At 40.6% G+C, this 14,857-nt stretch overlaps 1 protein-coding gene across 3 annotated transcripts in view; it reads right to left on the bottom strand.

The window, feature by feature from the left end:
- Positions 1 to 3,357: 3,357 nt before the first annotated feature.
- The window catches only part of osbpl1a (oxysterol binding protein-like 1A), a 250,691-nt gene continuing 239,191 nt past the window's right edge, over positions 3,358 to 14,857 (bottom strand). For 2 of the 3 annotated variants that reach the window (XM_041190183.1, XM_041190184.1), the window contains exons 26-29: positions 13,976 to 14,099; positions 12,646 to 12,736; positions 10,925 to 10,948; positions 3,358 to 5,226 (exon numbers count right to left, since the gene is read on the bottom strand). In XM_041190183.1, the coding sequence (XP_041046117.1) occupies positions 5,124 to 5,226; positions 10,925 to 10,948; positions 12,646 to 12,736; positions 13,976 to 14,099 (342 nt within the window). In that variant the 3' untranslated portion in view covers positions 3,358 to 5,123. The remainder of the gene's footprint in view (positions 5,227 to 10,924; positions 10,949 to 12,645; positions 12,737 to 13,975; positions 14,100 to 14,857) is intronic. The other variant, XM_041190185.1, reaches the window with a different exon arrangement.

Raw genomic sequence — 14,857 nt, 5'->3', positions numbered from 1 at the left:
CTTTTGGTTGAGATTTTGCCATGGAGAATGCACCAGTGAACTAGTGTCCCCCAAGCTTTTGCTTAATTCAAAAGAAGCACAATGCCTGGACATGTTCCTTTTGCCTAAAGAGGTCAGGCCCCTGCATTTGAATATATGTGCCTTCTAACAAGCATTAATGAGTCACACTATGAGCCTGACTGATAATCTTAAATTGGTTGTTAGTGTAACTCACACATACCCATAAATGGACCCAAGACTGCCACTTTCAAACCTGAAAAATGCCCAGGCTACCTCAAATAATCCTGGAAAGGCAAGGCATTCAAAAATTCAAGCAAAGTGAAGCTAACCGTTTCACGCTGCTACCTACGCAGTAGCAACTCAAGTGGTATTTTCCACTAACAGGATGTTGCCATCAAATCAAAAAACCATCCTACCACACAAATGAGTAATATTATATATCAATTTCAGTGCCTGTGCGATGCTAGGTACGTAGGACGTACGTCCCAACAAATAGTGGATCCTATCGAACAGCACACACCTTCGGCTGTTCACAAAAGGCAGAGTACTGACCATTCTCAACCAGCCCACGCCTGCAAACCTCAGAACATCAAGGCCAGCGTTTTCTTTTTGGCATGTGGGCCCCGCACACCGACATGTAAAATGATGCGCGGTGATGTCGGGCGTACGTCCCGATGTCACCGCGCGTCATTCTGATCTGTTGTTCAGCGGGCACGCACCGGAGTCGGCTGCGCACCCGCCGAACTGCCAAAGGCCTGTTAAGGCCATTAATAAACTAATTAGCGTCATTGTCAGGGCTGCCCATCCGACCTCAAGGTTGGCAGGCAGGCGATGAGCCTGGGTGGCCTTCGCATTTTTTTTTTATTAAACCTCATCCACGGGCAGGCTGAGGTTTCATGAAGCTTTTATTAATTAAATAAAAATTATAAAAATTCAAAAACATGTCCCAGCTAATGTGACACCGTCTGAATAATTTTATTTCTTTTTTCCCCCAACTTTACAACCGCGCTTAATCTCCCTCAGGCAGCTCTGTGCCTCAGGGAGATTTCTGCGCCCTTTCACGCAGGCCCCGACTCTCCCTCCTCACCCCGCCCACATAGGTCACGCTGGCTGGAACAATTAAGGCCCTCACATGTAAAATGGCGGCGCGTAGCCGATCGGGGGTGGCGAACGGCTCCACGCCCGCTCCGAACCAGCCAACCCGACGGGGAGAAAATTCTCCCCCATGTCTATTGTTAGAAGTGATTCCAAAATTGGACGGCACTTGCTGAACAATCTCAAGTGTGCTAAGAATTACACTAATAATCAAATTAAAATATTCAGTTGGACTCTCAACGTAGCTCACTTACATTTGCTAGAAGCTACGTGTATTCAAACGCAGGGATTTGTCCTCTGCAGACAAAAACAACATGCCCAGGCATTGCATGTCTTTTGAATTAAACAAAAGCATGAGGGACAATAGTTCCCCGGTGCATTCTCCATGGTAACATCTCAACCAGAGCCGACTTGCCAGCCAATCAGCACCTTTTCTCAGGTAGCATAAACTATCGCTCCCTTTGAAATTTGGCATTCTTGCATCTGTCCTAATGAGTGCAAGACAAAAAAGCTTCAGCAGGATGTCTCTTTTTTCGGCAATACTTCAATGAAGTATTAACCTCAACTTCTTTAGAACCTAAATTCAAATCACATTTATGGAGTAGCTGAGAAATCACAAAAAAACACCTTCACAATATCTAATAAGATGGTGAAAATGGATTTCCAGAATTTTGAAGTCCCTTGTCCAGGACCATTTGAAAGTATGAAGGAATTGCTCCAAGAGATTGATATTGGTGGATACATCAGAAACTTTTACTGTTAAGTTTCACCTGGAAGGCAGCAGTTAGTAGCAATGAACAGTTCAGGGCAGTACCAGCAATTATCCTGGCAGAGGTAATATAATCAACTGACTGTGGAGACTAGAACACTGTGCTCTCCTGACTATGCCTGATGACAAATCATGGAGTCAATCAACTTGTAACCAACATCAGGGAAGGTTCTCAGGTTCAGAGGCATCCACGATCCTCTGTTTGAGGCCTAATATGGTTGGTACATCATTAAGGGAACAGTCTCATGAACCTTCCATGCTCAATTCTTTACATCAAGGAACGTTCCTCTGCCATGTTGAAGGCTGGTGGCATCTCCAGAAAAATCAAGCATCAATATTAAACATTTGGAGCAGAGAGTATTCTAAATTTAGGAAGTATATTTGGCGTAGGTCTAGGTTGGCTAGGGAGACTATAAGATTTCAGGGCTCAGAGCCACAGATATCTAAATAGGCAGATGACTAGACATAAGTAATTTTAAGATGGTTTATTAAGTTGATTAAGAAGCAACAGTTTAAATATGATGCATTAACTAGATGGAAAAAGTATACGACCAAAACATTTGAGAGCAGTTTATCGATCCTGGAAGCTAAATGGATGGTTTGCAGAGTGTGTTGATCTCAGTAGCCTGTGGTAACAGCATGCTGCTCCCTAGTTGAAGTGTTAGGAAACTCTTCCCTTCATCTTCCTCCTCCTCCTCCTCTGGATATCTTCCATCTGAAAAAGGTAGCTGCCCAATGAGCACTGCCACCTCACCAGCACATTAGCCACATACGATCCCTCAGCAGCCCCTCACCAGTATATGATCCCAGCAGGATCTGGCTCCTGTGCGTCAGCGCTTGTTAATATACCCTTTTCCTGGGGGTTGGTAGCTTACCCGGTATCAATCATCTATTCAAACTATTCTGACCAATGAACACAGGACAGGTACCCAGACTGTCAAGGTGGTTACCACCTCCCCTGTTCGTCACCCTGCTCGAGGTCAGCTTTTTAGCTTACATCCTGATGAGGGTCGTATCCTGGTCCTTCCTAAACAATTACATAGATAAGTGGGTGCACAAGATGCCATTCTACCAGCTTAGGATGTTAACATGGCAGCCTGAACTAAGTGACCTTGCTGTTTCTGAAGACTGTTTAAAGTGTTTAGAAATCACCTTTCCAGCGAGAGAATCAAAAAGCAAAAACAGAATTACCTGGAAAAACTCAGCAGGTCTGGCAGCATCGGCGGAGAAGAAAAGAGTTGACGTTTCGAGTCCTCATGACCCTTCGACAAGAGAATCAATGCTGTTTACTTAATCTCATAAAATGTAGAAAATACCTGTTTGTTAAAGACCCCAATTTCTTACAGGCTTGTACACTCTGAAATGACCAACTCCTACAATGTCTTAGATTTGAAATGCCGTGAGCTGAACAGCTGACAATAAATGGAATTATTACAAAATATTTCATTCTCCCCTCCCCCACAGCACTGAAATATTAAACAAAGACAATAGTGTTATATCTACACATTTTGAAAAGCCTTTATTTAGCAGCAATATTACATTTGACATTCCTGTATTAAATGACAAGTAGTTAAAAATCTGATTTAGTGTTGTTCTTCCATTACTTCTAACCTAAGATATGCACTATTTACCTAGAAATACATACTTCTTTTTAATTTCAGTCCAATACTCACACCATCATTGAAAATTGCTAACAACAGACATAAGAGATACAGAGAAGGATCCCAAGTCTGTTTGCATATTTTTCACTATTGAAGCTTTGAAGAAATGAAGACATTCTAACTGAAAATAGTAAAATATCAAATATGCTATTAATCCAATTAGGAGTTTAACTGAATCCAACGTAATTTCAAACTGCAGTGCATCACGGTTGTAAAATGTGGTTTAAATGCATTTGAGATTTATGAGAAATTAATTTCAACATAGTGAGTTCGAGTTATTTCACATTCGGAGCTTATATATACGAACACATTGGGTGATGTGCAACACAAAAACTACTCCCATTGCCAGTACTAGAGTACAATAGCATTTTACAAAGGTCAGACGAATTGCAAACCTAAAGTGATTAGAATTCAGATTTACAATGGGACTGTTTTCCATAATTGATAAATGCTGAGAGTACAATTGATCACAATTTCAAACATTACAGTTTTAATATATTCAACCTTAGTTTCTTTTTAACTTCAAGATTTCCTGAACTTAAGCTCTGATATACTGTACAAATAATTACAGAATTTTCTTTACACTTTTAGCTATACAAGTTTTTTTCCAAATAAGGTTTGCAAAGCTTGCCATGGCTTTGAAACTCCTGAACGAATCAAATTTCTTAAATAACAATCACCACATGACAAGTCAAATTCAACACAAACACACATTAAGTAGACCAAAAAGAAACTGGAAATTAAGCGGTAAGATTACCAATGATGCGGCAGTAAGATGGAATATGTTGTAAAAGGGTTGAAGCACTCTTTCCACAAACATTTCTGAAATAAGGAGATACTTTTGTTCAGTGATAAATTGAGATATTGAACCTGAACTATATTTTTAGGATACGAAGTCCACTGAAGTATATGTCAACTAATGGATACCTTATGCGATTCAAATGAATCTAAACGGGGCCAAAGACTGTTTATAAAACAGTTTAGATAGAGATCGCTGTTTTATAGGCGCAATCCTTATCTAGCTCTACAATGGATCTAAACAAAACTTGCATATAGTTAAAATACTGTGACATTGTGATTAGTGATTAGGTTTTCAGAAACAGATGAAGTAAGAGTAGCATGATTGTGTAGAAATAACTTAACTTAGTACCATAAAATAAAATGGTTTTAAGGAACTCAATGGGCCGGTATTACTCCCACTTATTGCTCGAGTGCAAATTGCTTAATTTAGTACCCTACTATAAATCGTCTTAAGAAACTTAATGGACAAATTTTACTCCCACTTACTGCCTTATGAGAAACCTGCCAGAGGTGGGTAAACAGCTTGGGCACTTCTAGAATAGGTCTCAACAGTTGTGCAACAGTTGGAAAAGAGAAAGACATCTTTATCATAGTGATGCTCTCATTAAGAGGCTTCTATCATACATTCTTGGCAGTACTTACAAGAAAGCTCTCAAAGAACATTCTTATTGGAAGAGACCAAAAAGAAGTAAATTTACATTGGTTGAGGTTGTACTGTTATTTTTAAAGTTGTGAAATAATATATGCCCTGAAATTTGCTCATAGCAGAGATGCTGCTTGACTTCTCCCATGTTGACTTAATAAATATCACTGCAGTGTGAGTAACTCCTATCCCAGTAGCTTCCTGAGTACAGCCAGTCTGATGCACCAGTGTAGGGATTGGGACCTTGATGGAACCACCTGTTAAAAAAATCACATTAGAGAAAGAAACATCACTTGTTGTTGCATTGTCTAAGCTACTTGTGGAAGAGCAACTGCAGCTTGGGACTCGCACCATACATTTCATACTCCAAAACCTTCATTCTGATCAATCAAATTCATTATACAGGCACCACTAGGTAATTGGTAAATATTTACATACCTTTAGTAGATTTGTAGTTTATATAAAGCACAGTATTAATATTAGAAGAGAGCTGATTTCAAAGAATGTTCCCTAAAACAGGAGTGTCCAACATGTGACTCATTGGCCAAATGTGACCTCTGAGCTCCATTATCTGGACTAGAAGTCCGTGCCATCTCTGTGAGCTGTGTGCAAAGCAATTTTACCGATAGAGACCGAAATGATTGGAAAAAGGTTGCTCCATGACAGATAGATTTATACCAACTAGGGAGCTTTTTTTCCCCCACACTTCAGGAATCAGTCCTACAGACATAAGACACTTAACAAAATTTAAGGAGAAGAGGTAGGCATGAGGTATGTGACTATTGTGTGCCTGTAATTGTATGCAGTCCATTTACTGGTTTGGACATGTTTATCTTCCGCTGACCTGTTCCTTCTAAAGGCTGGACACCCCTGTCCTATGGGGATACATGTACACACTGAAATGTGTTAGATGCTTACTATTTAATCAACAAAAATGCTGCATTCTTCAAGTATGTAGTCATGTATTGCTACTTAACAAAATGTTTGACAAAAGTAAAATTTATTTCACAAAACCAAGTATTTTCATAAATCCATTGCAACTTTACCTTAAAGAATGCATCATGAACGATTTGGAACTTGGGCATGCTACTCAGACTTTCAGGAAAATGAGGCCACAACATACAATTTAGAGAGAATACATCCAGTAAAGACAAATGTCTCATTAGTGTAAAGTGGTTATGTAGTGTGCTGAATTGAAGTCATCACTTCTCTCGAATGCAGATAGTGTTCTAATAGTGTCAGCACTGGCTTCTCAGTCTGATTCTTGGTAGTTTGAATTCCAGGGCTTTATACCATGCACATCCAATTGCTGTGATTGCTAGTTCTAAGCCTATCTGTTAGCTTCAGAATATAATAAAAAATATCCCATCTCAGGAAGAGGACTGCATCTGCCATGGCTATTACAGAGCTGGTGTTTAGTGTCAGATAAATTCTGGAATTTTAAGAGACCTCATCGGCTCTGAACTACTGCACCTGTTGTGTCAGCAATGCAATTTCCTTTGAAAAATTCAGCCAGGTAAAAGCAAGGGGAAAGTACCACCATTAGATTACTTCTACTTTATAATGAGTTAAAAACTTTATACAGTCCGAATGGGAAAATGCAAGGGTGTTTTATTTCTTGTTCCTTAAAAATCATCCCTGTTGACTTCAAAAATAAACTTTGTATTTATTTTACATTTAAAAAAAGATGAACTGACCCTGCAAATTGGGGACACAGTAGCATAGCAATTATGTTACTGGACTGGCAATCCAGAGGTCTGGACTATGATCCCGGAACAGGAGTTCCCACCAGATACCACCATAGCAGCTGGGAAATTTAAATTCAGTTAATTAAATAAATAATTCTGATTTTTTTTTTAAAGCAAGCACTAGTATTGATGACCATGAAACTACTGGGTTGTCCCAAAAAATAAACATCCACTTCACTAATGTCTTTTAAGAAGGAAATCTGTCATCCTTACCCAGCCTGGCCTACATGTGACTCCAGATCCACAACAATGTGGTTAACTCTGAATTGCCCTCTGCAATGGCCTAGCAAGCCACTCAGCTGGCCTTGCTATCAACATCCACATCTCACAAATAAAAAGAAAAATCCTCTTCAGTAAGATTTGGCGTTGGTCCAATTTGGGAGAATTGTCCCGCAGGCGGGTCAAGGAAAAGCCTGATTCTTACTTTCAGAGTCAGGTCCATCGGCCGATGTCCCAGATTCCTCCGTTACTATCCTTTGGTAGGTCCTGTCCCATCAGCAGGGTAGAGCAAACAAAGATGAGGAGAGAGTGAGGCTTTTCAGGCTTGGACTTGGGAGTCCTCGATATTGACTCGATGTCACGAAGTCATAAAAGTCTAGTGAGATTTCCTGACCACCGATCATGTCCCTATCTCACCTGATGAATCAGTACTCTGTCATGCCAATGAGCAAAAGGCGCATATGACCATCATTGACCAAACCAGTCGAGTTCTGGAGGATATAACTTTCTAATTAAACCTGCATCAGGTGGCGAGGTAACGATCACCATGCAGTCCTTATAAAGACAAAGCCTCATCCTCATGGTGAGGATATCCAAGTATTACCATAATGCTAAGCGGGATGGACAGGTCTAGCCACTCAAAACTGGGAAATCCATCAGGTGAAATGGGTCAACAGCAGCAACAGAACTGTATACCAGTTGGTCAAAACATGCCTCACTTTTCTATCATTGATCACCCAGGAGACCAGCCCTGATTCAATGGAGAAGGGCCAGCATCAGGCATACCTCAGCATGAGGAATTAACTAGTGAACCTAAAATATAAGGTTACCCGAATGTTCCGAAAGAAAGCAGTATAGATACGAGCGGATCAGAGGCAGGGAATTTCTATAGCGAGTAACTCATCTCCTGACTCTCCAAAGCTTGTCCACCATCTACAAGGCAAAAGTCAGGAGTTTGATGGAATACTCTCTACTGATCTGGATGTGTGCAGCTCCAACAACACTCAAGAAGCTCAACATTATTCAGGACAAAGCAGCCTGCTTGATTGGCACTCCATCCATGTTCATTTCCTCCACCATCGACACACTGTGGCAGTAGTGTGTACCATCTACAAATGCACTGCAGCTACTCGCCAAGGCTCCTTTGACAGCACCTTCCATACCTGTGACCTCTACCCCTAGGAGGACAAGGACAGCAGAAGCTGATAACACCATCATTTGCAAGTTCCCACCAGGCTACACACCGTCCCGACTTGGAACTACATCACCATTCCCTTACTGTCGCTGGGTCAAAATCCTGGAACTTCCTCCTTAACAGCATTGGAGGGTGCACCTACACCAGATGAGCAGCAGCTGCTCAAGAAATCGGTTCACCACTACCTTCTCAAGGGCAATTAGGGATGCTGGCTATGCAAGCTAAACTTACATCCCAGAAACAAACGATGAAAGAACTATGCTATAAACAGAGCTATATAACGTCACAACTAAAGTATCAGTGAAGCTCTATATCCCTACCATTTCAGATCAAGAATGATGGAACAATTAGGCAACTAATGGAAGGAGGCAGTCCATGATTATCTCCATCCTCAGCCATGGTACAGTCCAGCAAACGTGCAAGACATAAGTTTGATAATCTTTTAAATCTTTTAAATAAGACATAAGTTTGAAGTGCTTGCATACACCTTCGGACAAAAGTGGACAATTCCACTTAGCTCCTTTCCAACAATGGGGAAGATTGCCCAGACATGACCTATCAGTAAAAGGCCAAAGAAATCTAAACCAGTCAATTATTGCCCTATCAGTTCCTCTCAATCATTAGTACAATGATTGAAGGAATCATCATTGGTGCTTGTTAGAAGATTAGCTAGCTAACAGGAAGCAGAGAGTTGGCTTAAAGGGTCTTTTTCTGATTAGCAGGATGTGACAAGTGGTACGCCACGGTGATCAGTGCTGGGGCCTCAACTTTTTACACCTTATATAAAAGACTTGGACGAAGGGACCAAAGGAATAGTTGCTAGTTTTGCTGACTACACAAAGATAGGTAGAAAAGTAAATTGTGAAGAGGATGCAAGGAGGCTACAAAGTGACATAGATAGGTTCAGTGAGTGGGCAAAGATTTGGCAAATGGAGTATAATGTGGGCAAATGTGAAATTGTTCATTTTGGTAGGAAGAATAAAAAAGATTATCCAAATGGTGAGAGATTGAGGAGTTCTGAGATTTAGAGGGATCTGGGTGTCCTGGTGCATGCATCACAAAAGGCTAGCATTCAGGTACAGCAGGTAATTAGGAAAGCTAATAGAATGTTATCATTTATTGTGAGGGAAATTTATTACAAAAGTAGGGAGGCTATGCTTCAGTTGTACAGGGCATTGGTGAGACCACATCTGGAGTAATGTGTACTGTATTGGTCTCCTTATTTAAAGAAAGATGTAAATGCATTGGAAGCAGTTCAGAGAAAGTTTACTAGACTAATACCAGGAATGGGCGGGTTGTCTTACAAGGAAAGGCTGGATAAGTTAGACTTGTAACCACTGGAGTTTAGAAAAGTAAGAGGCAACTTAACTGAAACCTTTAAGTTCCTGAGGGGTCTTGACAGGGTGGATGTGGAGAGGATGTTTCCTCTTGTGGGAGAATCTAGAACTAGAGGTCATTGTTTAAAAATTTAATAGCATTTAAGACCGAGCTGAGGAGAATTTTTTTCTCTGAGGGTTGAGTGTCTTATGGAACTCTCTTCCTCAAAAGGCGGTAGAGGCAGAGTCCTTGAATATGTTTAAGGCAGAGCTAGATTGATTTTTGATTAACAAAGGGGTGAAAGGTTATCGGGAATAGGCAGGAATGTGGAGTTGAGGTGACATTCGGATCAGCCACCATCTTATTGAATAGCAGAGCAGGTCCGAGGGGCCCAGGCCTACTCCTGCTCCTAATTCATATGTTCGTATGTGCCAACAAGCAACATCATCTTGCCAATAACTAACATTCAGTTTGGGTTCCACCTCAACCATTTGGCTCCAGATCACAACATAGCTTTGATTTAGTCATGGATATAAGAGCTGAATGCCAGATGAGAGATGATAGCAGCTGCCCATGACGTCAAGGCAGCTTTTGACCGAGCCCAGCACCAAGGAGCCCTCCAAAACTGAAGCCAGTGGAGGTTAAGGGGAAAATATTCCTGGAGTTGTGACTGGAGTTATACAGGCACCCAAGAAATTCAGCTGCAGATGTTCGCGAATTATCATCGCAGCCCCAAATCACTGCTGCAGTTAGTACACAAGGAAGTGTCCTTGATCCAGCCAAGCAGCACAATTACTGAGTGCTCCACCATTACATCCTCAGGGTCACAGGTGCTCAACTGGACAAACCATATCAACATGGAGTAGTTGAGGCGAATAGTGTAGATGTCTTTAAGAAGAAACTAGATGAGTCCATGAGGAAGAGAGGAATAGGAGGCTATGACAATGAGTAAGATGGAGAAGGGTGAGATGAGGCTTGCGTGGAGCATAAACCAGTTGGGCCAAATGATCCGTTTGCTATAAATAATCTGTAAACAAGACAGGCATGCAAATCCACAAAGTAGGCTAGAGGTTTTACATTTTTTTTAAGCCAAAAAATTAACAAATTGGTTGAGAAACATGATTATGCTTCTTACCAAGAGACTACTTTTAACTCACAATTGTGTCTCGTGACAAATCAAGATTAGCTAAACCTGTGAATATTTGAATCTATTAAGTATCTTTGTAGATTACTTTATGATATGACATTACTGCTTAATTCTGAATGTTTCTAAGATAAGATAAATAAAAAGGGGATAACATCAGTGAACTTCTCTTGGTCTTGGTCTCCCTCGACATAATCTGTTTTAAATGTGGTCACTGCACGTCAATTTTGTTTCATAATCAAGAGTTCATTTCAGGCAAAAAGAATGTTATCCCAAGAGGTTAAGACACAAAAAGCCAGAAAAACCAACAATAAAGTACAAACAAGCCAAACCTGGGACCCTCTGCCAATTGGTTCCTTTGGGGGAAACAGTAGAGAGAAGCACAAGTTATTAAACAATACCTGATCAGTAGTTAATTCTGCTAAAACAGAGGCATTCATTACAAGTGCAAACTTTCAGACATAGGTAAGCAGAAAATCTGTACTTTTAATACTAAACCTGTGTGTGAAAATTGAGCCTTTGAGATTGGGTGTAACAGAAAACGCAGTGAAGCACTTGTAACTGAAGGATAGCCAAATGATTACACATTACAGTTCTAAATTCCTGGCGACCTGCCAGCTTAACATGATGGAAGCCATGAAATGAACTAATTCTTCTCCTAGGAGTCAGTGCTGGCAACACATTGGGATCAAAGTATGGCACTCATAGCTAGCTCACCCACAGAACCCCCAGCCCCCAGAGATGTTAATCATTGGGAGCTTCCACTAATTGGGCTGCTTGCAGGTTCCAAATGAGACTCCAAATATCAAGCTGGCACTTTTGGGCAGAAAGACAATAAGCAACACATTTTAAAAGCTTTTGAATGCAACTGATTTGAAAAATTTCTGAAGAAAATGGCTACTGTACCTGAATATATAAATAGCAAACAGTTCTGTATATTTTTAAAGTCACTTACATTTATTTAAGATTAGGTTACTCACAGGGCGTGAACCAGACACTGATTTTCAGTTGTATTAACAAAACTGGATCGAGTTATCTCTTTTAGATATAAAGAAAATGGTATGTTGGCCTTTACTACAAGTGCTTAGGAATTTAAGGGTAAGAAGGTCTTGTTGAAATTATATAGAACTTTGGCAAGACCACATCTGTGTACAGTTTCTGTCCCTGTACCCAAGGAAAGATATTCTTGCATTAAATGGGATGCAACGTAGATTGAGATTGATTCCTGGGATGATAGGGTTGTCCTATGAGAGATCGAGTAGAATGGGCCTATGTTCTCTGGAGTTTAGAAGAATAAGAGGTCATCTAATTGAAATGTATAAAATTCTGCGAGGGCTTGACAGGGTAGATACCGTGAAAGGCTGAAAAGTCTAGGACTAGGAGTCATATTCTTGGGATAAGGGGTTGGCCATTTAGAATGGAAATGCGGAGAGATTTCTTCACTCAGAGGGTTTGAATCTTTGGAATTCTTAGAATGGGTTGAGACTCCCTATACTCATTCAACACAGGCCCTTGCAATGAACAGGTACATGAAACGCTTAGTGTGGTCTAATTCAAATCGAAGTCCCAAAGGGTACCAACCTAATCTCTTGTAATATGCAAGACTTTAGGTCGGGTATTTATCTGAAATTTAAATATGCTAGTCGAAACTATTAAATGGAGAATTTTGCAACCAACTTAACAGAATTTTCTAAAAAAAACATGAATTTGGAAACGCTATTTAATTTTTACATAGTGCATCAATACATAATTTGTTTGCCAATTTCTAAATTTACAGTAGGAACAAATGTACTTAAGCAGTCTCTGCTAATGGGAACTTCAAAAAACTGAAACCTACAGTTTGGTTAATTATTCAATATCATTAACACTAATATGAACAGACAAACAACATTTGAATTCAAACGTATGAAAAAGTGACCCTCCCAATTTTAAGTTGTCAGTTTACTTTTATGCAACAAGTGGCAGATGGAGAGAATAGTATAACGTGACTCTTCCTGAAAACTTCAAACGTACATCAACAAATTATACAAAACCAACGAGATTCAATACTAACTTGTTTTTCCAGTCATTGTCAGTCTTGGCTCGTTGCTTGCGAGCAGCTCTTTGCTTTTCTTCCAACCTCTTCTTTTCTTCACTGGCTAAGTCTACAAAAGGTTTAAATAGGTAGGCATGTTCACCTGTACTTTCACAGTAACCACACTGAAAATTGAAAGTACATTTTTTTTTAATGGGCTTGGCAACATGACGTGTTCCATTTTGGTGGTCAAGTCTAGAGCTAATAAAGCCACATGTGATGGTTTCAGCAGAACAGCTAAGGTGGATCAGAGATTATGGAGGTGGAAGTAGGTGATCTTGGTGATGGTGTGGATCTGTGTTTGAAACCTCATCTCGGGGTCACATATGACACCAAGGCTGTGGACAGTCTGGTTCAGCCTCTCACAGTTGGAAGGGAGCAGGATAGAATCAGTAGCTAGGGAACAGCATTTGTGGCGGGGCCACAGACGATGACTTCAGTCTTCCCGTTACTTAATTGGAGGAAATTTCTGCTCATTCAGTACTGGATGTTGGATAAGCCGTGTGACAATTTAGAGACAATGGAGCGATTGAGGGGGGTGGCGGTGAGGTAGGGCTGGGTGTCGTCAGCATACCCTTACCATACATCTGTACTGTGATGCTTCACCCTGCCCATGCTTAGACACAAAATACACCCATTCTTATTTAATCTTGCACTTCATCTGACCCAAAGACAACCAGCAGTATTTGGGGAGGAATTCCGCTAATCTATACTATTATTTTCCTTATGCAACATGTAGTATTATATAAATAACAACTCAATCGTGGATTTTGTGTTGACAAACCTCTGGTTCTACAGGATAGACAACTTTAGACCAGCCAATGCTGAGGGTGCCACCCATGTAGCAGTAGTGAATCAAAGGGGGATTTAAGCAGCACAGACATGCAATTTATTCAACATCTGATAGAGGGTGGAGTTCAACAGAGCCCTCTGGAGCTCTTTTCTTCTCCACTAATGCTGCCAGACCTGCTGAGTTTTTCCAGGTAATTCTGTTTTTGTTTTGGATTTCCAGCATCCGCAGTTTTTTGTTTTTAATTATGATGGTGAGGGAGCCTGGATAATTGGGCGGGAGTACCGGCATCCAATTCCCGGCTTCAGGAAAACTGTCCCACATTTAGTTTTTTAACATCAAGTTTGCTAGACAAGTGTAATTTATTTTCAAGTGCACCGTACAATTTATCAGCTTTACTGTAACACTCAAATTTCACCGTCAATCCCTCTCATGGTGCGAAGTAGATAATGAAGGCTCCGAATGCAAAAACAGATTTTCCCGTCCAAGTTATTTCTAACAATTAATATTTGATCATACCTATATCGCCATTTTCCATTGCTTTGATGTCAGGTCGGAATCGACAATCAGTGGGTGCAATAACACTCTCCATTTCTTTATCCAGTTCATTCAGTGACATGGCAAAGTTGGTGAAATTGTACATCTGGAAAATATTCCAAAAATATTCTACAAAAATAATTTGGCCCACGTGTCCATTGCTGTAGAGATGAAAACCAGTGACATTTCACACATGGGCCCCGTGGGAAGACAGACTTGCATTTCTATAGCACCTTGCACAACCTCAGGCCAGCCAAAGCACTTCACAACCAAGGAAGTATGTTTGAAGTGTAGCCACTGTTGTAATGAAGGAAATGCTAATTTTGCACACAGCAAGATCCCACAAACAGCAATGTGATAATGACCAAATAACCCGTTTTTTAAAGTGATGTTGACTGAGGGATAAATAGACCCAGGGAGAACTCTTTGTTCTTCATCAAAATGCTGACTGGGATCTTCTATGTCCATGTTAGAATCATATCTTTTAAAACTATATTTTTCTTTTAAAATTAATGATATGACCTGCGGAGTAGTGGGGCTGGATCAACACTCCTCCCATCCCAGTCTAACAGTCCATCTGAAGGAGCAGACGGGACTCTCAGTTTACCGTCTTACTGAAGGATGTACCTCCAACAGTGCAACACTTGCTCAGTGCTGCATTGAAACATCAGTCTAGATTTTTGTGCTCAAGTCAACGGGGAGAAAGTTATGGAGTGAACTCTACGGCATGGGTCTAGGAGGCTGAAGGCACAGACCCTAATGGCGAGATAAAGGACAGCCCAAGGGGGTAATGCACAAGACTCACTGAGACTTTAAGAGGGGACATCCTCAGTAAGGAAGGAAGAGATTTTAATTGAAAATACA

The sequence above is a fragment of the Carcharodon carcharias genome, chromosome 6 (assembly GCF_017639515.1).
Source record: "Carcharodon carcharias isolate sCarCar2 chromosome 6, sCarCar2.pri, whole genome shotgun sequence".
In the NCBI taxonomy this organism is placed as follows: Eukaryota; Metazoa; Chordata; class Chondrichthyes; order Lamniformes; family Lamnidae; genus Carcharodon; species Carcharodon carcharias.
Note: the sequence above shows the minus strand (reverse complement) of the source record. Positions and strands in the feature narration are given on the sequence as shown.